Source organism: Xiphophorus hellerii, chromosome 17 (genome assembly GCF_003331165.1).
Source record: "Xiphophorus hellerii strain 12219 chromosome 17, Xiphophorus_hellerii-4.1, whole genome shotgun sequence".
In the NCBI taxonomy this organism is placed as follows: domain Eukaryota; kingdom Metazoa; phylum Chordata; class Actinopteri; order Cyprinodontiformes; family Poeciliidae; genus Xiphophorus; species Xiphophorus hellerii.
In genome coordinates this window covers 250101-271801 of record NC_045688.1, presented here as the reverse complement: position 1 = coordinate 271801, position 21701 = coordinate 250101, and the positions used below count along the sequence as shown (strand labels likewise).

Sequence of the window (21701 nt, the reverse complement as noted above, 5' to 3'; positions counted from 1 at the left end):
GAGGAGACCCTGGAGACTGGAAACCAGTAAGATGAAACCATTAAGATACCAACTGGAAACCAGTAAGATACTAAATGGAAACCAGTAAGATGAAACCAACTGGAAACCAGTAAGAAACCAACTTTAAACCAGTAGACGATCCGCTGCTAACCCACTGGGCCCGTTCTGGTGGACAGAAGAACCTCTGGGTTCGGCTCAGTTCCGCCTCTTGGCAGAACTTCTCCTGAACCTCCGGAAACATTAGCTGCACATCCGTCCTGAAAATTAGCCCCGCCCACTTTAGGACCACAAAAAAATAGGCGGCGTCACTCACCCCAGCGTTGTCATGGTAACGATGGTGTACCAGAAGGCTGCCGGGATGCTGGTGAACTTGCTGCCGGAACCCTTCTCAGCGTAGAACATGACGGTGGCGAAGATGATGATGGCCATGGTGAGCGAGAAGAGCAGGAAGCCCAATTCCGACGCGCAGCTCTTCAGCGTGTAGCCCAGGATGCGAAGTCCCGCAGAGTGCCGCGAGAACTTGAAGATCCGAAAAACGCGGAAGACCCGCAGGGTGACGAAGGCGCCGCTCACGTCCTCGTTGTCCGTCATGACCAGACCGATGTAGTAGGGCATAATGGCCACCACGTCGATGACGCTCATCACGCTCTTGACGAACCTGTAGCGGCTGGGCGCCGCCAGGAGGCGCAGCAGGTATTCCACCGTGAAGATCATGACGCACGCCGTGTCCAGGCAGAAGAAGGCCAGCGCGTAGAGCTCGCCGCAGGACAGCACCTTGACGCGGTTCGGCGCGGCGCCGCACGGAACCGTCTCCGCCACGTTGGCCATGACCGACACGGCGATGAAGAAGCCGGTGACGTAGTAGAAGACAAGCGCCATGGTGGAGGTGTGCGGGTTCTCGAAGGCGCGCCACATGGTCTCCCGGAGGCTGGCATCCGCGGGCATCAGGTCGCTGCTCTGCTCGCTCTCCTCGTCGTCCTGGATGCGCTCCTGGTTCTCCCGCCGCCGGTCCTTGTAGTCCTCGTAGCAGCAGTCTCCGATGATCTCCGGGACGATGCCGAAGAAGGTCAGCTCCTCGTCATAGGCGGAGATGCACTCCTGGCGCGGGAAGTGCAGCTTTCCGGTGCGGTAGAAGTTCAGGATGTGGCGGAAGATGTCCGGGTCGCGGTCGAAGAAGAACTCGTTGCTCTCCTCGTGGAAGAAGAAGTCCCGCTCCGAGCTGCCCAGCAGGGTGTCCGGATAGCGCTCCAGCGTGTCCCGCCACGTCTGGAACTTTGTGCCACTGACGTTCAGCACGATCAGCCCGTCCCGGCCGCGCTGCTTCTCCCGCGGAGGCGCCGGCATGGGCGCGCTGGCCACCGGCATCCAACCGACGGCCGCGGCGCGGGCGAACGGCATCCAGGCTGCGACTCCCGCAGCCATGCTGGCCCGGAGCTCCGGAGGCTCTGGAGGGTTAGACAGAGGTTCAGACAGCCGTAGGGCAACAAGCGGACATCCGGGAACCAGCGAGCGGAGTTCGGAGCTCCGGGTCAGCCGGAGCGCGGAGCTTTACGCACAAAGTCGGTGCGTACAGCGCGTAAAGTTGAAAGCGGCGCTCCAGAGATCAGCCGCTCATTTTCTGGCTGTTCAGAGGCGAAAAGCTTCAGAGGGAAGCAGCAGGTCCAACCCGTACTGGACCGGACCGGACCGGAAGGTCTTCCTGCAACAAGTCTTCTAGTTGTTAGGAGAAGTTGCAGCCTCCCGGTCCGGCTACGCAGCGGGGAGAGGAGAAAGTCCGAACAGAACCGAACCTATGCAGATAAACTGGAGGTTCGGCTGGAGGAGAAGAAACCGCAGCGGCTCGATCTGCGGTCACACAGGTGCTGTTGGAGAGGAGAGGCGGAAACTCAGCCCCCCTCCCCCCCCCTCCTCCCAACTCGGTGGGCGGAGCCAGAGAGTCCCCGCTAATCGGGGGAGGGGGAGCCCGCCACGCAGCCCGCGTAACGGGCTGGGAGAAACCTGTGACGTGCTGAGGTGATTAGTTTAATGATTGGTCTCTGGAGCTGTGACTCTGGTATGCTCCGTGCGCGCTTCTCAGTTTCTACTGAAATGTTTCAGAGACGGCAGCGGTTCTCAACATGAGGTCCGCAGACAGAAGGACGAACCGGCTGCTGCGTTTCCCTCTAGTGACGGAAACCAGTCTGATGGCCCAGTTCCTGCAGTCCCACCAGTAGAAGATGTGAAGCTTTTCCCTTAAGAAACAGCTGGGATGTCCATCATCACCTCATGGATGCTACCTGATCCCTCCTGCAGCTGCTCCAGCTCTGGTCCGGGTCCCGGTTCTGGTCCTGGTTCTGACCCTCTGACAGCTTCACTGCAGCGTCCAGCTGATGGACGGCTCCTCCTGACAGTTCCTAGATGCTGTTGCCATGGTAACCAGCCCTGCAAGGCAACAGTGCTGCCCACTGCACCACAGTGCAGCCTGAGTATCAGAATGTCCTACCTTTTTAAAATATTTTAAATACAGAGATGTTTGTAAGAATGAAACAGTATCAGACAGGGTAAGCAGGTTTTATTGGAATTAAATTAAACAGACTAATACAAATCAACGCAACTCTTTTATGCGCATTAATCCGTTTCATAGCGTCTGTTATCAGCAGCAGCCACAATGTGTCACTGAACTGCACAGGTCACTGGAATGATGGGATATGATTAATATACACTAATATTACACGGCTATTATAGCTTCAATCTCACATAGCATCGCTACCAACATGCTCTGTTTAGCAAGGTTTAGTAATAAAGAGTGTAATAATCTAAAGTATTTTAACGCATCGTTTCAGTATCGTTTCAGTATCGTTTCAGTATCGATTCAGTATCGTTTCAATATCGTTTCTGTATCGATTCAGTATCGTTTCAATATCGATGCAGTATCGTTTCAGTTTAGTTTCAATATCGATTCAGTATCGTTTCAATATCGTTTCAACATCGTTTCAATGCCTTTTCAGTATTGTTTCAACATTGTTTCAGTATCGTTTCATCATCGTTTCAGTATCGATTCAATATCGTTTCAACGTTGTTTCAGTATCGGTTCAATATCGATTCAGTATCGTTTGAATATCAATTCAGTATCGTTTCAGTATTGTTTCAGTGTCAATTCAGTATCGTTTGAATATCGATTCGGTATCGTTTCAGTATCGGTTCAGTATCGATTCAATATCGTTTCGGTATCGTTTCAATGTCGTTTCAATATCGTTTCAGTATCGTTTCAATGTCATTTCAGTATCGTTTCAATGTCGTTTCAGTATCGTTTCAATGTCGTTTCGGTATCGTTTCAATGTCGTTTCGGTATCGTTTCAATGTCGTTTCGGTATCGTTTCAATGTCGTTTCAATATCGTTTCAGTATCGTTTCAATGTCGATTCAATATCGTTTCAATATCTGGCTTCAACATTAATTCAATGTTTCTAATATTTCAACGTTTATTTTCTGTCTCCCAGCAGAGGCATGGTTAAGGTTTCCACACCTCCAGTCACACAAATTATAATTTGTGTGAGTCTGTTTGGTTCCTGAACCGCCTGATGGACAAAACTGCTCCGATATTTAGCAGAACCCAATGGGCTGGTACCGCCTCTGAGCAGAACCGGGTCGACCCTCCTCTCAGTACAGCTGTAGCTTGGTTCTATTTCTAGACTCTCTGATCTGTTTTTAGCTGCAGCGACTTCAGGATATTTTAGGAGTTTGGACCAAAATAGATCAGAACCAGAACCTTCATCAGAACCAGAACCGTCAGGCGGTTTTGGCCTTTGGTCCAAGTTTTAGTGATAGAAGGCCAGATGAACTGACCCTTGACCTTTGACCACTGACCCTCTGTGAATGACAGCTGAGGCGTCACAGCTAAAGCAGGTGAACCACCTCTGACCTCTGACCTCTGTCAGCACAGAGGTTACAGAAGTACCAGAAGTAATGCGGTCAGACCCAGAGCGGCTCTGGTTCTGTGGACTTCTCTCTGACCCAGACCGGCGGGGAACCAGACTGAGCAACTTCATTAACATCTCAGTGTGACATCACACACTCCCATGATCCTCTGCTGTCGCTGACAGATGGAGGTGATCATTATCATCCCGGGAGATGCTGCCTCCATCACACACACACACTAACACACCCCAACACACAGTAACACACACACACTAAAACACACACGCCTACACACCCCAACACATGCGCATACACACCCCCACATAGACACCATAACACACACACATACTAAAACACACACAGACGCCCTGTCCTGGTCCCTGATTGGCCACAGGTGTTTGTCCAGCTGCGGGGGGTTCGGTGGGCTGTTGGGGTCCGGACACCCCGGTTGCAGGGACTCCGTCCGTTGGACCGCTGTCCTCTCGGTTCAGGAACAGAACCCTGCCATGGTCCAGACAGATGGAACCAGAACTTTCTGATGAACCGGGTCAGCAGCAGCTGATGCAGTTCAGGTAAACCAAACCAGAACCAGGCCGCCATCCATCAGGACCGTCTGCAGGCCTGGTTCTGCTGCAGAGCTGTCAGACGGAACCGAGCCGGATTAATGGGCCAGGTTTCCTGCAGTGATTCATGTTCTGTTCTGGTTCTGCCCGGCCAGGCCTGACTGGGCCTCTGGGATCGCCGTGTTCTGATGGATTCCTGCTGCTTCCTCATTTGTCTCCTGATTGGACCGGGTCAGAACCGGTAGAACCGGGACCCGCTGGTCCGGTACCAGAACTGCATGTTGCCATGGAAACGCCTCAGCAGGCGACCCAGCAGAACTTCCTGTCTGATCCAACCAGCAGCCCCGCACACGGGTCAGAACCAGAACCTCTGAAAGGTTCTGATGAAGTTCTGTGTGATGATGATGACTCATTAGTGGCTTGTTGTCATGGCAACGGTGAGGGTTTGCGAATACTGTAATAAGTTACTGTCAACAGGGATCAGCTGATCAGAACCAGAAACTGATCAGAACCAGAAATTGATCAGAACCAGAACTCTAACTGTAGAAACCCAGAAAAAGCTTTGAATGATCTTGTTTCTGAATGTGACTTGGTTCTGGTTCCGGTTTCGGGTCAGAGATGAAGATCTGGAGTGTCGGTTCCTGCTGTGCAGTCTCTTTCTGTTGAACATTCATGAAACTCATGGCTAGATACAAGTTCAAATCCAAAACAACAATCAAAAATAACACACAAAACATGATAAATCCAGTTTTTTTTTCTGTCTTTCTGCGACCCGGTTCGCTTCATCACATCTAAAAGAACCATCAAAGCAGAACCCCTGGTGAGGCCTGGCAGCTAAAACATTTTGGGGTCAAGGGTCAGGGGTCATGGTGCTGAAGGGTCCAAGTATGGCAAGCTGTTGAGCCATTTAATTCCCAGTCTGTGCAGTGTGGCTGGACGGCCCGCCTGGATACTAAATATTAAACAGCTTGCCCCAGAGGGCCACCAGTCAGCCTCAAGGTTCTGCTCACTGGTTCTGTTCAGGTCCGGTTCTAAATCCGATTCATAAACAGCTTTATACAGGAAGCTCTTCTGGTTTTGGTTCTGGTAGTGACCCAGATCTCAGGACCAGAGCAGGGCTGGACCGTCCATGGAGCGGTCCAGATCTTCATCATCACTGCTTCATCTTCATCACTCAGATTCATTCTGGCAGCACAACCCGAACTGGACCCGGAGGACGACCCGCTCAAGCCCAGAACCTCTGGCTTCGTCCCACCCCTGAAAACAAGAACCGACTCGGCCCAGATGCTGGTTCCACATCAGAGCAGCCATCCGTCTGGGAGGAAGAGGAGGAAGAGGAGCAGTTCTGCATAAAGGAGGAGAAATATTTTAACTCTGCTTCAGCTGCTTCCGCTCACAGTACGGGGGGCGGGGCCAGATTGACGGAGGGGGCGGGGCTACAGTCAAAAATATAAAAAATATAATATATGGATATTAATGTAATAGAAAAACTTTAATATGCCAAAATAAAAATTGATATAGTAATCTTTACATAGTAAAACTGGCTCCAAATGTAATAAAAACAATTTATGATCCTATTATTTTATGTAATAGGATGTAAATGTAAAAACTGTAATGTAAAAACAACTGCTTCCTGTCTTTCTGCGGCTTTCTGACAAAATGCTGCCATCCTGTGGCCACGAAGCCACATCACATCCAGTTTTTCTGATTTAATATCTTTCTCATAGTTTTCCCTCCACATTGTTTAGCATTTTAATTATTCAGTGAAGAGCTGTCTCTGCTGCCTTTTAGTCCAAGATAAACAGAACAGCACCGAGAAGCTTCAGGAGTGAATGATCACCTTACGCAAACATTATAACTTCATGACTCATTAAATATATTTAATATGAATTAAAACAGATGAAGATTTTTCTTATGTTTTTTTTTCAAGAGAGGCTGAAACTTCAAATATTAAATCAAGCAAATAATTTTCTATGAAATATTTTACTAACACAGCGTTACTGACAAAGGGGCGCTGTTTGTTTTTGTAAGTAATGCAGCAGTTCACCTGCAGGTGGCAGCGCGTTGAGTTGTAGCGCTATAAAACCATAGAAGAAGACATTAAGCGCGGGTTACTTGAGTGTTGGTTGACTAGTAGTGAGCTTCTACCTGATCGGTGAGTTTCATTTTAGTAAAATAACCTGAAATATTCCGTTTATCATGAGTTAATTTAAGCATATTGGTGCCGTTAATGACATTGCAATGAGTTGACGTCATCACATTGGTAAAATGACCTGTTTCCAGTTAAAGTTGCTGTGTAGAGCGTCTAATGCCGAGCCAGATTCCGTTTATATTCTGTCAGTTTTTGGGGTTTCAGTTTCACTTTGGGCGAACCGAACCGGACCGAGGACCAGAAACGCCGTGGTTTTTGTCGGTGGAGTTGTCGGATGTGTTCGGCCTGGGATTGATTCAGCTAGGTTTTTAATTTTCAACATTTTATTAAAGTTTAAATATCAAAACCAGAGGATCTGCTTTGCTGTGAATAATAAACGGAACCAACTCAGACTTTATAAATGAATGGATGTCCGTCTTTAAACTGATCTCTGAGGAATTAATCAGAACCTCGAGTTTCTGATGAACCATTACTCGTTACTGCTAACCGGTTCTACGAAGGTGAAGTTGGTTTCCGATTCGGGAAATGGCTAAAGGGCGATTCCACCTAATTTTTCACTACCTTCCGCATCTATAATCTGCTCTAGTTAAAAAAACTACAATACCTAGACACTTCAAACCTGAACTGGATTATTCTCAAATAGTAGTAGAATATCTAGAACCATGTTTGTGATTTGTGAAACTTCAATAAAGGACCATTTTTGTCCTTTTCTTGGATCTCTGTCACACTAGAACTGCTCTAAATCCAAAACTACAACACCTAGAGCAGGGGTCTCAAACTCCAGGCCTCGAGGGCCGCAGTCCTGCAGTTTTTAGATGTGTCACAGGTACAAAACACTGGAATGAAATGGCTTAATGACCTCCTCTTTGTGTAGATCAGTTTTCCAGAGCCTTAATGACCTAATTATTCTGTTCAGGTGTGGTGCAGCAGAGGCTCATCTAGAAGTTGCAGGACTGCGGCCCTCGAGGACTGGAGTTTGAGACCCCTGACCTAGAGTCTAGGTGTTGTAGTTTTGGATTTAGACCTGGACTGGATTATTCTGCTCTAATAGCAGAATATTTAAAACCATGTTTGGGATTTGTGAAATCTTTATTTGATTTCTGAAACTTCACTTCACTTAACAGAGTGCTGCAGAAGATCTTTCCTTCCAGCAGCCATCACCATCTACAATAACTCTTTGAGGAATTAATGAGTTACACCAACATTTAGTTTCCCTTTGGGATTAATAAAGTGGTTTTAAATTAGAATTGAATTTGAAAAAAAAAACTCCATGGAACAAGTGTGAATAGTAATCTGAACTTTATTGAAGTTTCACAAATCAAATAAAGGTTTAATAAATCCCAAACATGGTTTTAAATATTCTACTATTAGAGCAGAATAATCCAGTCCAGGTTTGAAGTATCTAGGTATTGTAGTTTTTTAACTAGAGTTGATTAAAGATGCGGAAGGTTGTGAATAATTAGGTGGAATCGCCCTTTAGCCATTTCCTGAGTCGGAACCAACTTCAGCTTCGTCTGGGTTCTGGAGTGGTTCCGACCTCCATTAGCCCTCCTGATCAGATTCTGGTTCTGGACATCGAGCGCCAGGAACATCGCAGCCTCTTTGGAACCAGGCCCAGCTGTTTACCCGTTCAAAAGCGCTCCATAGAGGTTTACTGTTTGGTTCTGGTTCCGGATGTGAATCGATGTTAGTTCTGCTCAGTTCTGGAGAGGTCCGGCTCTGATCAGAACTTTTGGTTCAACCGGTTCATTGGCTTGAGTGTCGACCCAAATGGTCTCAGGTTCTTGGTTCTGGCCCAGAATGGCGTCTCTCCTGTCCGTCCCTCCAGGTGTCATGGAGTCCGCAGAGAGCAGGTACGCCCACCTGCTGCAGCCAATCAGAGAGCTCACCAGGAACTGGGAGATCGATGTGGCGTCAGAGCTCAACGACTACCTGGAGGAGGTGAGCTTCCTGTCAGGTAGAAACCTCATGTGCTCTCTATGACCTTTGACCTCTGTCCACCTCTGTACCTGGCTGCAGCTGGACGAGATGTGCATCACCTTTGACGGAGGGAGAACCAGGCTGAACTTTGCTGAGGCTGCGCTGCTCATCCAGGGCTCTACCTGCATCTACAGCAAGAAGGTGGGAGGAGCGGGGTCAGTGTGATGTCATCATGTGGGCGGGGTCATGTGGAGTCACGGCTTCCTGTCTCTGCTGTTGCAGGTGGAGCTGCTCCACAGCCTGGTGTTCCAGACTCTGGAGTTCATCAGCGACAACAAGAAGTGAGCAGTGCCGCCTGAGGGTCCAGAGGGTCGGGTTCTGGTTCTGGAGGCACCATGGTGCTGGTTCTGGTTCTAGTTCTGGTTCTGGTGTGTCTCCAGGCGCAGCCGGGCGGCGGCGGCACAGCAGGGGGCAGCAGGACCAGACCAGACGGAGCAGGAAGCTGAGGATCTGGCCGTGGTGAGAACAGGAAGCTGACTGTGACAGAGTGCTGAGCATTCTGGGTAATGTAGGCAGTGCTTCTCTCTGCTGCAGTTCACTCCTCTGGAGCTGGACGAGTCTGTCACGCCCCCAAGGACGGAGCCTCACACGGTGAGTGTCTGTCCTCGATGTGTCTCCTGTCCTCGATGTGTCTCCTGTCCTCGATGTGTCTCCTGTCCTCAGAATGTCTCCTGTCCTCAGCGTGTCTTCTGTCCCCTACAGGACATCAGTGTGGTTCCTCTGCCTCCAGAGGCCCTGATCCCTCCTGAGACTCAGGAGAAGAACAAGCTGCCTCTCATCAGGTCCGTCCCCGTCTCATGTCCCTCTGTCCTCTGCTGTGTCTCATGTCCCCCTGTCTCTGCCTCCCAGTGTTGGGGGGAAGGTGCTGTGTAGCCAGAAGGACTTCCGGGTCAACCTGTTCCTGCCGGGACCTGATGACCTCATCGTCCTGATGCTCCAATCAGCTGCAGCCTCCAGGTTCCTGCTGGACCAATCGGCTGCAGGTTGGCTTCTGCGCCGCGCCGGCTCCCCCTGCTGGTCAGAGGGCCACTTGCTGATAACCTGCTCTTCCTGCAGCAGAATCTGCTGCGACCTTTGACCCCAGTGAAGCTGCAGGAGGCGCTGCAGAGGACTTCCTTTCTGTCCAGGAGGAACTGAACCTGGAACCGGACCTGGAGGAGCACATTGAGCGGCAACAGGTCTCGGTACGGACGGCCTCCTGAAGATGGTTCTGGTTCTGATTGGGTTCTGGTTCTCATGGGTTCTGGTTCTGGTTCCAGGGTGAAGGCCGGCTGATCCGGCGTGCTGCGGCGCGGCAGGAGGAAGAGGAGGAGCCTCCAGCTGCTGTAAGAGCCATTTCACCTTCATCACGCCGCTCCTCTTCCTCAGGCTGACTCTCAGGATTTCCAGGTGAGCAACTGGACCCTCCATGACCCGTACGCCGTCCTGGGAGGAGACCAGCCCTTCACACCAGGTGAGACCCGGACCGACCCGGTTCTGATGCTTCATCGCCTCAGGCTGACTTCTGATACTCCTCCTCCTCTTCCTCAGGGAGGTGCTACCGGGTTCCTGACGGTCTGGATGACGGGGGGAAGAGGAAGAGGAAGCGGTCGGTTCTGCAGGACTTCGGGTCCTGGTTCCGAGGAGCCTGTGAGTTTCTGCGGCCGGTCCGGTCCTCCTATAAGGTTCTGCTGTCTGACCCGTGTTTCTGTTGCAGTCCAGCCCCCAGAACCCAAGCTGAAGGTCGGACCCAGCTTTCCAGGTACGCCGGGACCTCCTGACGGGTCTGGGTCAGAACCAGAACCACCATGCTTGGCTGACGCTCTGTGATTTTTTTTTCAGACCTCAACTACCTCTACCTGAGGACGCTGAGGGACAAAGTCCGGAGACAGAGGACGCTCTGCAGGACGCTGGTGAGTCCAGCAGATGGGCGGCCGGCTACTTCCTGTCTATCCAACTGCTTCCTGTCCAGCAGGTCAAGGGGAAAGGAGGACTGTCTGCTGCTGGTTTCTCCAGGCTCTGTTTGGACCGGTTCTGAGGCCTCACGTCTAAAGCGGCGTACGCAGGAATAATGTATCGGCGCCATATTTTACACACAAGTCGGCATGTATAAAAAAGAACGTGGCGTGAAAATGGGGGTTAATATACGCTAACCTTTGACCTGCAGTGAAAATGAGCAGCAGCCACACAAACTTTATCTGTGGACAATAATAAACTACAAAGAGTCAAAACTCAGTAAATCCACTGAAATCTGATCCAGTTATTTAGACCAGGAAGCATCAAACCCCATGATTTTATGATTTTAATATTTTAGTGTTTAAACCATGAAACTGAACCACATTTATCCTCAGACAATAAGCTAACACACACACACACAGAATAAAGAAAATAGAAATAAAGGATGTGAAAACCTCAATGTAAATAATCATGTTGCTCAGTTTGTGTCTCATAAAGATGAAACTCATCGTCTGAATGCATCTATTTATTCTCACTAGAGAGAAACCAGGGCTGATCAAACAGTTTGATTATTGAAGGTGATCAGGTGTGGAGACAATCCCAGGTATATCAGTAGCTGCATCAAGGTGAGCCGCTACCTGAGGAGCTTTGGCTCTGATGGAGAACATGGAGCTATTGATCAGAGATCAGATTGATCTGCTGGTTTCTGAGCGTTTAGATTCATCCAGACTGATCATCCTGGAGCTCTGAGCAGAACTTAAAGCAGGTACCGGTACCGGTCCAGCTGCAGCCGTCCTCCAGTGGAGCCAGAAATCATCTGGACTCTGTAAATGTAACTTCTGCTCCTGATTCCTGGATTCAGAAGACACATTGAAATCCCGGCTGAACGCTCTTTATACTAATTTCCATGAATATGTATTTCTGGAGGCGACAGGCGGAGCAGCAGCTGCTCTGCTTCTTGTAAATCAGGATGACTAGAGGAAAGGTGAGCAGGTCCGATCGGAGCTCGGCTTCATACATCTGGAGCTTTTTGTGCGCCGCACTTTTCTAAATTTGTCCTGCGCCAAGTTTTAGTGGGAAAACTGCAAACCTTTAGTGCATGAGGCCCCTGGTCACTCTCCACTGGTTTCCAGTTTCTAACTGGTGTTAATGACCCAGCAGAGCTTTTATTGTGAAGGAATAAATGCATCAATAAGCCAGTTAATTAACAGGAAGTTTTTGACTGTACTTCCTGTTGCTGAGTAACTGTCTGGGGTCAAAGGGCGTCGTCGTGACAGAGGAGGAGCTCCGGAGGACCTTCCTGCAGCTGGAGGAGGCGGAGCCACATCAGCTGGGGGCGGGGCCAGTGGATGACATCCCACCTGCTGAGCTCCTGGGTCAGTGTCTCCGGTTCTGATCCGGTTCTCTGCTGCATTCAATGAGGTCGTCTGAGCCGTTAGCAGCAGCTGACCAGTGACCTCTGACCCCCGACCCCCTCTGCTTCGTCCTCCAACAGGCGGAGACTCGGACGCCGAGCCGGACGGCCTTCCTGCCGAGTTAAGAGGACCGGACTCCGCCTCCCCAGGTACGTGACCTCCAGGCAACTTCCAGGTGAGCTTTGGGGGACAGGAGGTCATCAGGGTCGTGTTCTTGTCCTCCAGCAGAAGCTCAGCTGGACGACCTGACGTACGAAGAGCTGGTGAAGCTGCGTGTGGTAAGTGACTCGTAAGACCCGGACCGCCCGACCGACCCGGACCGCCTGACGCTCTCTGTGGTGCGTTCAGGAGCAGCTGGTGGTGCACAGCCAGGGCTACACCCAGGAATCGGCTCTGTCCCGCCGGGTCAGGGACTGGGAGGACAAGATCCGCCCGGAGCTGGCACTGCAGGTGAGACCGGGAGTTTCCTGGTACCGTCCCGGTTCCGGGCCGCCGCTCACCGCTCTGTTTTTCAGGAGGACCGACCTCCGTTTGACATCCACTCCTACGGAGAGCGGATCGTCGCCCAGCTGGGCGTCGTCGGCTGCAGGCGCTCCTTCGCCTCCATCGTCCGCAGTTTGGACAACGTGGAGGCCTGCAAGCTGCTGCTGGCGTCGCTGCAGCTGGTAAACCTGCTGCTCTTCCTCCTCCTCCTCCTCTTCCTCTTCCTCCTCCAGGCTTTAGGAGGTCATGTCCCGGCTGTGGCTGGAGGATTCTCCTATCCGGTCCGGTCCTGTCCGGTCGTCGTTTAGCTCAGTTTATTATTCAAAGCAGATTAAAAGGTTTGTAAGGAAACCCAGCAGAACCAGAACCAGAGCTGGGTTCAGTACCATTATAGATGTTATAAATCATCTGATTTATTGTTCAGAAACACAATGTAAATATTATTTCTGTTTCTAACAGGATAAAGTAATGTTGCCATAGCAACAGGTTTTGTTAGCAGTGGCAGGTCAAAGGTCACAGTAAAATGTTTCATCTTTGATTCATAATATTTTAGTCCCTCCCCCACTTTGCTGTGGTTATGCTCTCATGGAGGCGAGTTGACCTTTAACCCTGGGTGTGTGTCGCCCCCTGCAGGCCAACGACTACTCGGTGGAGGTGGACAGTGCTGCGGGCCTGGAGGACAGCGTGGACTCCATGTGTCTGACGCTGCTGAGCACGCAGAGAGCCACGGACCGCTTCAAGACGCTGGCGGACTCCAGCTGATGGGCTCGGTTCTGATGGTTCAGCTGGACCGGCTCCTGTTTCTCTCTACTGAAATAAAATATTCACACTTTTGGCAGAAAATTGTTTTATTGAACCTGATGCACAATAAATATGATCATGTCTGTTCCTGCTGAGGAGCCGCTGGTTTCCATGGAGACGCTCCTACAGCGGGACGTGGTTCCGGATGTGGTTCCGGATGCTGTCGGCGATCTGCTCCGGGCTCTTGGTTCGGTTGTAGTAGTCCAGAAAGAGCCCGTCCGGACTAACCAGGTACAGCAGCACGCTGTGGTCCACCATGTAGTCTCCGTCCTCGTCCTTCGGCCCCGCGCTGGCGTACACCCGGAAGTCCCGCCCCGCATGCTGCACCTCTTCCGGCGTGCCGGTTAGCCCGACCAGCCGCGGGTGGAAGTCCCGAACGTAGCGGGCCAGCGCCACCACGTTGTCCCGCTCCGGGTCTACAGTGATGAAGAGCGGCTGCAGGCGCGGCAGGGCCGGGTCCCGGTCCAGCGCCGACACCACGGCGCTCAGCGTGTCCAGCTCTTCGGGGCAGATGTCGGGGCAGTGTGTGAAGCCGAAGTACAGGAGGACCCAGCGGCCCAGGAAGTCCTGCTTGGTCCGGCGGTGGCCCGTATGGTCCAACAGGCTGAACGTTCCCTGACCCAGAGCCACCGTCCGGAGCTGCTCCACCCGCTGCTGCCGCCGCCGCTGCTGCTTCTCCCGCTCCACCCACCACCACGCGCCTAGCAACCCCCCCCCGACCAGCAGCGTCACCCCCAACCGGGTCCGCAGCTTCAGCGCGGCCCGGGACGAATCCGGAGTTCGGGACAGGGACCGGGTCAGAACCCGCTCAGGTCCACTCGGATACCGGTACTGGGCTGTCCGATGGAGACACAGCAGGACGCCACCACCTCCACGAAGGATGCACCTCACTCCCAACATGGCCGACGGTTCCCTGCTGGCACATAGAGGATATGGAGAATATGAAAAAAATGTACAATATGAAAAGAATGAGAATGTGAACAATATTAAATAAAATATTTCATATTTCTCATGGGTTCTCTCGTTCTCTGGGAGAACATTAGAGAACATGCAGCCACAACACCTGACTGATGCCAGGCTGCAGGTCTGTCTCACTGCCTGATTAATTTCCGTGTAAATGTGGCAGAAACAACAACAGGTATTAATAGCAGCCTCTGGTAGTTTAGTGGAAAAACTGGAATTAGATTAAAATACAGATTTATAAATGTAAAACCATATAGGGCTAGGGCAGGGGTCTCAAACTCCAGTCCTCAAGGGCCGCTTTCCTGCAACTTTTAGATGAGCCTCTGCTACATCACCTGAATAGAATAATTAGGTCATTAAGGTTCTGGAGAACTGAGCTACACAAGCAGGAGGTAATTAAGCCGTTTTGTACCTGTGGCTCATCTAAAACCTGCAGGACAGCGGCCCTCGAGGACTGGAGTTTGAGACCCCTGGGTTAGGGTTTATTTTAACTTAGGGGCGGCAGGCGCTTGACCCGACCAATATGGCGACCATGGCGAGCACTACTCTGAGCCACCCGGCGGCCATCCAATATCTTGTTGTGTTGTAACTGACCTCTAGCAGCGCATTACAGCCGAACCGAGATTCTGCTTCAACTCAGTGGACCTAGCCTCTACAGAACCGACCGGCCAGCCGAACTGAAGGGTTTTATTGCAGAGAGAGAATAACAGCTAGCTACCAGTTAGCATAAAGCTAACAACGTGAAGTCCGTTTGAGCTACAGCTACCCTCTTGAGGTAATAGCTTTAAAGAGGTTCTGACCTCATGGTTCCGTTCAGAACTCACCTGCTCTGCTTCCTCACCTGATCAACACAGAACCATCTGCCTGTGCTGCCACTCACATCTGATTAAAACACACCACTGATGTTTCCACCCGGACCAGAAACACAGCCGGACTGCCTGCTGCTAAATGGTCCGTTCAAAAACGAAACAGTCCAATGACTGGCAGAGCTGCGGTGTTTCCCTTCAGGTTCCGAGTCTCCCAGTCCGTCCTCGGGTTCTGGAGGAAACCAAAGTTCTGTGGAGGGAAAACCTCTCCGTGGAGGAATGTTTCTGCAGTTAGAGCTCAGAAAACTAGGGGAACCCCTGTGGAGAAACTCAGAGCCCAAACCAGATCCTGGTTCTGATTATTTTTATATTTTTATAATTGTCCTTGCAATAGCGGGACAAAATCCGCCTCAACCCTAAACAAAGAAATGCTTCGGCTGCAGAGAAACTTCTGACGTTAAATTCATCATTCTGCTAAAAGCCCGGTTCGGTTCGCTACAGGCAGTCTGGGTCGGTCCACCGACAGACATAAAGAATATCTGTCTTTATATCAGACATCCTGATATAAAGACAAGGTACCGACTGTCACCACCAGTCGAAATGCAGATCAAAGCCCCGGTACCAGGTGGTACCACGTGGTACCACCTGGTACTACCAGCTAACTGTTCACTCTGCTTCTCCTTACCGTTTCTACCAGGCGGGTTAAAGCCGCTGGAGGTTCTGGGCTGTAAACAGAAGTTACTGCAGAACCTCAAGTGTTAAAGGAAGATTCGGCCCAATTAGAGTTCATGAAATAAACATCAGAGAAAATATTGCAGCAATAATCAGAACCGCAGCAAAAAGCCAAACATGCCACAATGAAATGAATCAAAATGTCTCCAAAGCATCGGGGGACTGACAGGGGCCACCGGGGGATTCCAGGTAGATTCCAGGAAGATTCCAGAGATGCAACAGCTGTTCCTCCAGGGCCGGCCCAAGGTAATATGGGGCCTTAGCCAGAACCCCCCGTCCTACTAAGAACCTCAGCATCACTAACATGTTTAAATGTCGATCAGGTGAATCTGTGAGAGGGAGACCAGGTTTAAAATCAATCACTGATTATTGGTTATTGGCTGTGATGTATTTGTGAACAAACCCAAAGATTACACCATATTGTAGCCATGGTAACACAACAATCAAACTATCAAGATGATCCTTTAAACTTTTACAAAGTAAACGTCCTAATTAAATCCTAAATGTACTATTTATTTTTCTCAGCTGATACATTAAATAAAATGTAATAACATTGTTATTCTCTATAAATGATGCTACAGGTTTAGATCTATGGTCTGAGTTACAATTAGACCATTTCTAGGGGCCCCTGAATGTCTGGAGGCCCCTGAATGTCTAAATGGCCCTATATAGAGTTCACAGCTCCTATATAGAGTTCTATAGAACACCTGACTGGTTGTTCTATAGAACTATAGAATGTTCTATAGAACTCTATAGAACACCGGACTGGTTCTGATGGCAATCCAGAACCTTTTACAGAACATGAAGGATTTAAAGCCCTACCCTAACCCTTCAGGGGCCTCCAGACCGGCCGGCCCTGGAGGAACAGCTGCTGCGATGCACATCTCTGGAATCCACCTGGAATCTACCTGGAATCCACCTGGAATCTACCTGGAATCCCCCGGTGGCCCCTGTCAGTCCACCGATGCTTTGGAGACATTTTGATTCATTTCATTGTGGCATGTTTGGCTTTTTGCTGCGGTTCTGATTATTGCTACAATATTTTCTCTGATGTTTATTTCATGAACTCTAATTGGGCCGAATCTTCCTTTAACACTTGAGGTTCTGCAGTAACTTCTGTTTACAGCCCAGAACCTCCAGCGGCTTTAACCCGCCTGGTAGAAACATTAAGGAGAAGCAGAGTGAACAGTTAGCTGGTAGTACCAGGTGGTACCACGTGGTACCAGGTGGTACCGGGGCTTTGATCTGCATTGCGACTGGTGGTGACAGTCGGTACCTTGTCTTTATATCAGGATGTCTGATATAAAGACAGATATTCTTTATGTCTGTCAGTGGACCGACCCAGACTGCCTGTAGCGAACCGAACCGGGCTTTTAGCAGAATGATGAAGCCGAAACATTTCTGAGTTTAGTGGTCGAGGCGGGTTTTGTCCCGCTATTGCAAGGACGATTATGAAAATAGAAATAGAAACAGTTTTTCTAACATCAGACCTACGTTTTTATTCACAAACCCGTTTATGAAAAATATTCTTGCCCATAATTTGATAGTTAGAGGAACAGATCCTCCTCCTCCTCACCTCTGAACAACATGGAGGCTCTGAGAGTCATTATTAGACTGAGGGCAGCCAGACTAGTTTATTTTTACTAAATTATTATATTTAGCTAAATATTATTGCTGAGGGGCTCAAACAGGCCTTCTGACAAACAGATTAAAAATAAAAATAATAAGAAAAAGTTTTGAAAAAAAAAACTCCAAAAGGCCACTAGGGGCATCAAGGATAAAAGGGGCAGGGGCTCAAGCCCCCTCCGCCCCCCCCCCCCTCTGCACGTGCCTGGAACAAGCAGCTGTTTTTTGTAGAACCACGAGACCCAACAAACCCGAACCAGAACCCCGACGGTACCACTGAAACCCATCTGACCCGCTGCTGAACCTCAGACGGTTTTGGACCGGTACCGGACCCTGACGAGTTCTGTCTGTTTCTGCTCTGAGGACGTGGCAGCTCCTCCCTCCTCTTTCCCCCATTCTCCTTCTGACGCTGCAGACCAATCAGATGAGGAGAGCGGCTGCAGCCGGGCTGTGATTGGCCAGAAGTTAGGCCGTCTGTGTGACAGGAGAAGCTGCGCGGATCAGAACCAGAGGAGAGCCGGACGGCGGCAGCAGCGTCAGGTGAGTCTGCGGAGCCTCACCTGGGCTCGCTTCCTGTTTGACCATAAAAGGTCAGGATGAGGTCAGGATGAGGTCAGCCTGATCAAGAGCGGAGCTGCAGACCGGCTAGAAAACTACTGCTAGATGCTGGAAGAGACTCCTAGAGGAGATCAGCATAGATATCTATGGTGGTGAGATCTATAGTTTTCCGATCTATGATGGTAACATCTATAGTTTTTAGATCTGTGGTGGTGAGATCTATAGTTTTTAGATCTATGGTGGTCACATCTATAGTTTTTAGATCCGTGGTGGTGAGATCTATAGTTTTCAGATCTGTGGTGGTCACATCTATAGTTTTTAGATCTATGGTGGTCACATCTATAGTTTTTAGATCTGTGGTGGTGAGATCTATAGTTTTCAGATCTGTGGTGGTCGCATCTATAGTGTTTAGATCTATGGTGGTCACATCTATAGTTTTTAGATCTGTGGTGGTGAGATCTATAGTTTTCAGATCTATGATGGTCACATCTATAGTTTTTAGATCTATGGTGGTCACATCTATAGTTTTTAGATCCGTGGTGGTGAGATCTATAGTTTTCAGATCTGTGGTGGTCGCATCTATAGTTTTTAGATCTGTGGTGGTGAGATCTATAGTTTTTAGATCTATGGTGGTCACATCTATAGTTTTTAGATCTATGGTGGTGAGATCTATAGTTTTCAGATCTGTGGTGGTCACATCTATAGTTTTCAGATCTATGGTGGTCACATCTATAGTTTTTAGATCTGTGGTGGTGAGATCTATAGTTTTCAGATCTGTGGTGGTCGCATCTATAGTGTTTAGATCTATGGTGGTCACATCTATAGTTTTTAGATCTGTGGTGGTGAGATCTATAGTTTTCAGATCTATGATGGTCACATCTATAGTTTTTAGATCTATGATGGTCACATCTATAGTTTTTAGATCTATGGTGGTCACATCTATAGTTTTTAGATCCGTGGTGGTGAGATCTATAGTTTTCAGATCTGTGGTGGTCACATCTATAGTTTTTAGATCTATGGTGGTGAGATCTATAGTTTTCAGATCTGTGGTGGTCACATCTATAGTTTTCAGATCTATGATGGTCACATCTATAGTTTTTAGATCTATGGTGGTCACATCTATAGTTTTTAGATCTGTGGTGGTCACATCTATAGTTTTTAGATCTGTGGTGGTCACATCTATAGTTTTTAGATCTGTGGTGGTGAGATCTATAGTTTTTAGATCTGTGGTGGTCACATCTATAGTTTTTAGATCTATGTGTCTGTCTCTGCGTCAGTCTGACAGGATGATCCGCTCAGCGTTGATCTGCTGGCTCCTCCTGGTTGCCAGGGGCAACGGGAAGCCCACGGAGCGGCGGCCTCGGGCCCATCAGGAGGAGCCACTCAGCGCTCTGCAACACGACGACAAGCAGAACTTTGACTACGACCACGAGGCGTTCCTCGGGCAAGACGAGGCCAAGGCCTTCGACCGCCTGTCGCCTGACGAGAGCAAGCGCAGACTCAGGTCAGTCCGGAGGTTTTCCTTCTCACTAACTTTCCCAGGCTCAGTCCCAGCAGCTGATCTGTCATGGAGGTGTCCTGAGGTTGGCTGCAGCTGGGTGTGGGTTCTCCTTCCTTACCTCAGGTCACCACCAAAGTGTCTCTGGACGTTTGCTGCCCTGGGTTTCTAAGAACTTAAGGTAAAAGACAAAAACATGGCTGACAATTTGTCGACAATTTTTTTAAAAACTGGAATTCATCTGTATCTTTTTAAAAGGAGTCACATAAATGCAAATTTCACCCCAGTTGGAAAATCAAATTTGAGCCATTTCTGTATTGTGATCAGGGCCGCACAAAATCACTTTGAGGCCCACATATGGTCCCTGAGCCGCACTTTGTACACGCCTGGTTTCAACGATCCAAGCCCAGACCATGATACTACTCCCACCTGGGAGCGGGGTCGTTCCTCCAGGTTCCCTGAGGAAATTTGGGAACCCCTCCCAGTCCTCCCAGTCCTCCCAGACTTTGTTTCCAGAGCCTCTAATGGAGGCTGAAACCAACCCAACCGCCCGATTCAAAGGACACCTGTTTAGTTTCAGCAGAAACACTGAAAGGTGGTGAAATAAAACCAGTTCAGCCACATGTTTCCTGAAGATGTCCCAGCAGAGAAACTGGAAATGTGCTGGATGGTACTTCCTGATTCCCAGCCAATCAGTAGCTTGAGCTCTGCTCCCTGTTTGTCTTGCAGCATCATCGTGGATCGGATTGACAGCAACAAGGACGACTTTGTCTCGGAGGACGAGCTGAGGCTCTGGATCGAGGCCGTCCAAAGCCAGCACATGTTTGAGGACGTTGAACGCCAGTGGAGCGAGTTTGACCTGAACCGGGATGGCCTGATCAGCTGGGACGAGTACAGGAACGTCACGTATGGCAGCTACCTGGGTAAGCAACCGCAGATCAGACCCAGTTCATGAAACACGTTGGGACCGACTGCTCTGACCTTGAACAACCTCTTCCAGACGGCCCTCTGACAGAGACGGAGTACAACTACACCCACATGATGGCGAGGGACGAGAGGCGCTTCAAGGTGGCCAACAGGGACGGAGACCTGAGTGCAGACCGGCAGGAGTTCATGGCCTTCCTCCACCCAGAGAACCATGAGTACATGAAGCATGTGGTGGTGCAGGTAGGGGCAGCACCAGGACAAGATGCAGCGCTCAGGGGACTATCCTCAGCATAACCTGTCTCTCTGCTGCCACAGGAAACCATGGAGGACATAGACAAGAATGGAGATGGCTTCATCGACCTCAAGGAGTACATCGGTAAAGAATCTACAGACAGGCTCAGAGCTGACCTTCATACTGACCTTTTCCAGTCGGGGTCATGTGACTACTGGAGCGCTAACCCATCCTGGTCCACTGATCTGAGGAGAAACGTCAGATCAGTGGTTCTGGGTCCCCCTGGAGGTCTGATGGCAAATCCAGAACCATCAGAAATCTCAGTGAGGAGCAGCTCCTCCAACCAGGATCCTGATACCCTCCATCGAAATGGTCCTCTGGTCCACTGGTCCACTGGTCCTCTGGTCCACTGGCCCTCTGGTCTTCTCCTCCGGTCCTCTGGTCCACTGGTCCACTGGTCCACTCCTCCTCTGGTCCACTGGTCCACTGGATACTGCATTCATATTCCTGCTTTGCTTCATGTTTGTTTCTGTGTTTCCTTGTTCTGGAATCTCCTGGCAGTAGCTCCAGAGATCCGTTCGTCTCTGATCTTCTTCCCTTACCTTTCATGTTGCCAGGTGATATGTTCACCACAGAGAACGGATTGGAGGAACCGGAGTGGGTCGCCTCGGAGCGTCAGCAGTTCTCAGAGTTCAGAGACAAGAACCAGGACGGGAAGATGGACCGGGAGGAAACTCTGGACTGGATCCTACCAGCAGACTACGATCATGCCGTCGCCGAGGCCAAGCACCTGCTGTACGAGTCCGACTCCAACAAGGTGGGTGCGAGTCCATCTGGTGCCGGCATCGGGCCCGGTTCTGTTTGACCGTCGTCTGTCTGTGTCCAGGACGGGAGACTGACCAAGGAGGAAATTCTCAACAAGTTCGACCTGTTTGTGGGAAGCCAGGTGACGAACTACGGCGAGGCTTTGCTGCGACACGATGAGTTCTAGAAACACCCTGAGTCCATTGTTAATTTATTACTGACCTGTAGAGGAGAGAAGTTCTGCTACTGGTTCTGATCTGGTCTGCCTGGCAGATATTTGTCTGAGGAAGACCTGAAGGATTATTCCACTCTAAGTCTGGTTCTGCTCCA

At 49.9% G+C, this 21701-nt stretch overlaps 4 protein-coding genes across 15 annotated transcripts in view; 2 read left to right on the top strand and 2 right to left on the bottom strand.

Annotated features, from left to right (window-relative positions):
* LOC116736348 (potassium voltage-gated channel subfamily D member 2) overlaps nt 1-5733 on the bottom strand; it is a 39499-nt gene extending 33766 nt beyond the window's left edge. The window contains exon 1 of the mRNA XM_032588756.1: nt 314-5733. Within this exon, the coding sequence (XP_032444647.1) occupies nt 314-1422 (1109 nt within the window). The 5' untranslated portion in view covers nt 1423-5733. The remainder of the gene's footprint in view (nt 1-313) is intronic.
* A 799-nt stretch (nt 5734-6532) lies between these two features.
* On the top strand, nt 6533-13262 carry ncaph2 (non-SMC condensin II complex, subunit H2). Of its 5 annotated transcripts, XM_032589870.1 has the most exons (20): nt 6554-6614; nt 6816-6915; nt 8440-8552; nt 8631-8732; nt 8814-8872; nt 8972-9050; nt 9126-9373; nt 9441-9574; nt 9648-9775; nt 9851-9916; nt 9981-10044; nt 10122-10220; nt 10288-10332; nt 10413-10483; nt 11788-11902; nt 12022-12090; nt 12167-12219; nt 12290-12391; nt 12457-12606; nt 13058-13262. In XM_032589870.1, exons 3-20 carry the CDS (start codon nt 8445-8447, stop codon nt 13184-13186), a joined length of 1821 nt encoding a protein of 606 aa, XP_032445761.1. In that variant the 5' UTR covers nt 6554-6614; nt 6816-6915; nt 8440-8444; the 3' UTR covers nt 13187-13262. The 5 variants fall into 5 exon arrangements, with proteins under 5 accessions (XP_032445760.1, XP_032445761.1, XP_032445759.1 ...); XM_032589869.1 differs by lacking the exon at nt 6816-6915 and having other exon boundaries at nt 6533-6614; XM_032589868.1 differs by lacking the exons at nt 6554-6614; nt 6816-6915 and having other exon boundaries at nt 7940-8552; nt 9651-9775.
* sco2 (synthesis of cytochrome C oxidase 2) lies at nt 13255-15238 on the bottom strand. 8 transcript variants are annotated; one of them, XM_032589871.1, is made up of 2 exons: nt 14989-15238; nt 13255-14138 (listed from the first exon to the last, which is right to left on the bottom strand). In XM_032589871.1, the coding sequence occupies exons 1-2, from the start codon at nt 14991-14993 to the stop codon at nt 13349-13351; spliced, it is 795 nt and encodes a 264-aa protein (XP_032445762.1). In that variant the 5' UTR covers nt 14994-15238; the 3' UTR covers nt 13255-13348. The 8 variants fall into 8 exon arrangements, with proteins under 8 accessions (XP_032445762.1, XP_032445767.1, XP_032445765.1 ...); XM_032589876.1 differs by having other exon boundaries at nt 13255-14141; nt 15013-15237; XM_032589874.1 differs by having other exon boundaries at nt 15013-15237.
* Nucleotides 15239-17649: 2411 nt separating this feature from the next.
* On the top strand, nt 17650-21701 carry calua (calumenin a; the record flags this gene model as incomplete). The annotated part of the gene is made up of 7 exons (XM_032590124.1): nt 17650-17892; nt 19188-19414; nt 20138-20331; nt 20409-20575; nt 20651-20711; nt 21185-21384; nt 21454-21701. Coding segments are annotated over 7 exons (1197 nt in total), but the record flags the coding sequence as incomplete, so codon positions are not given.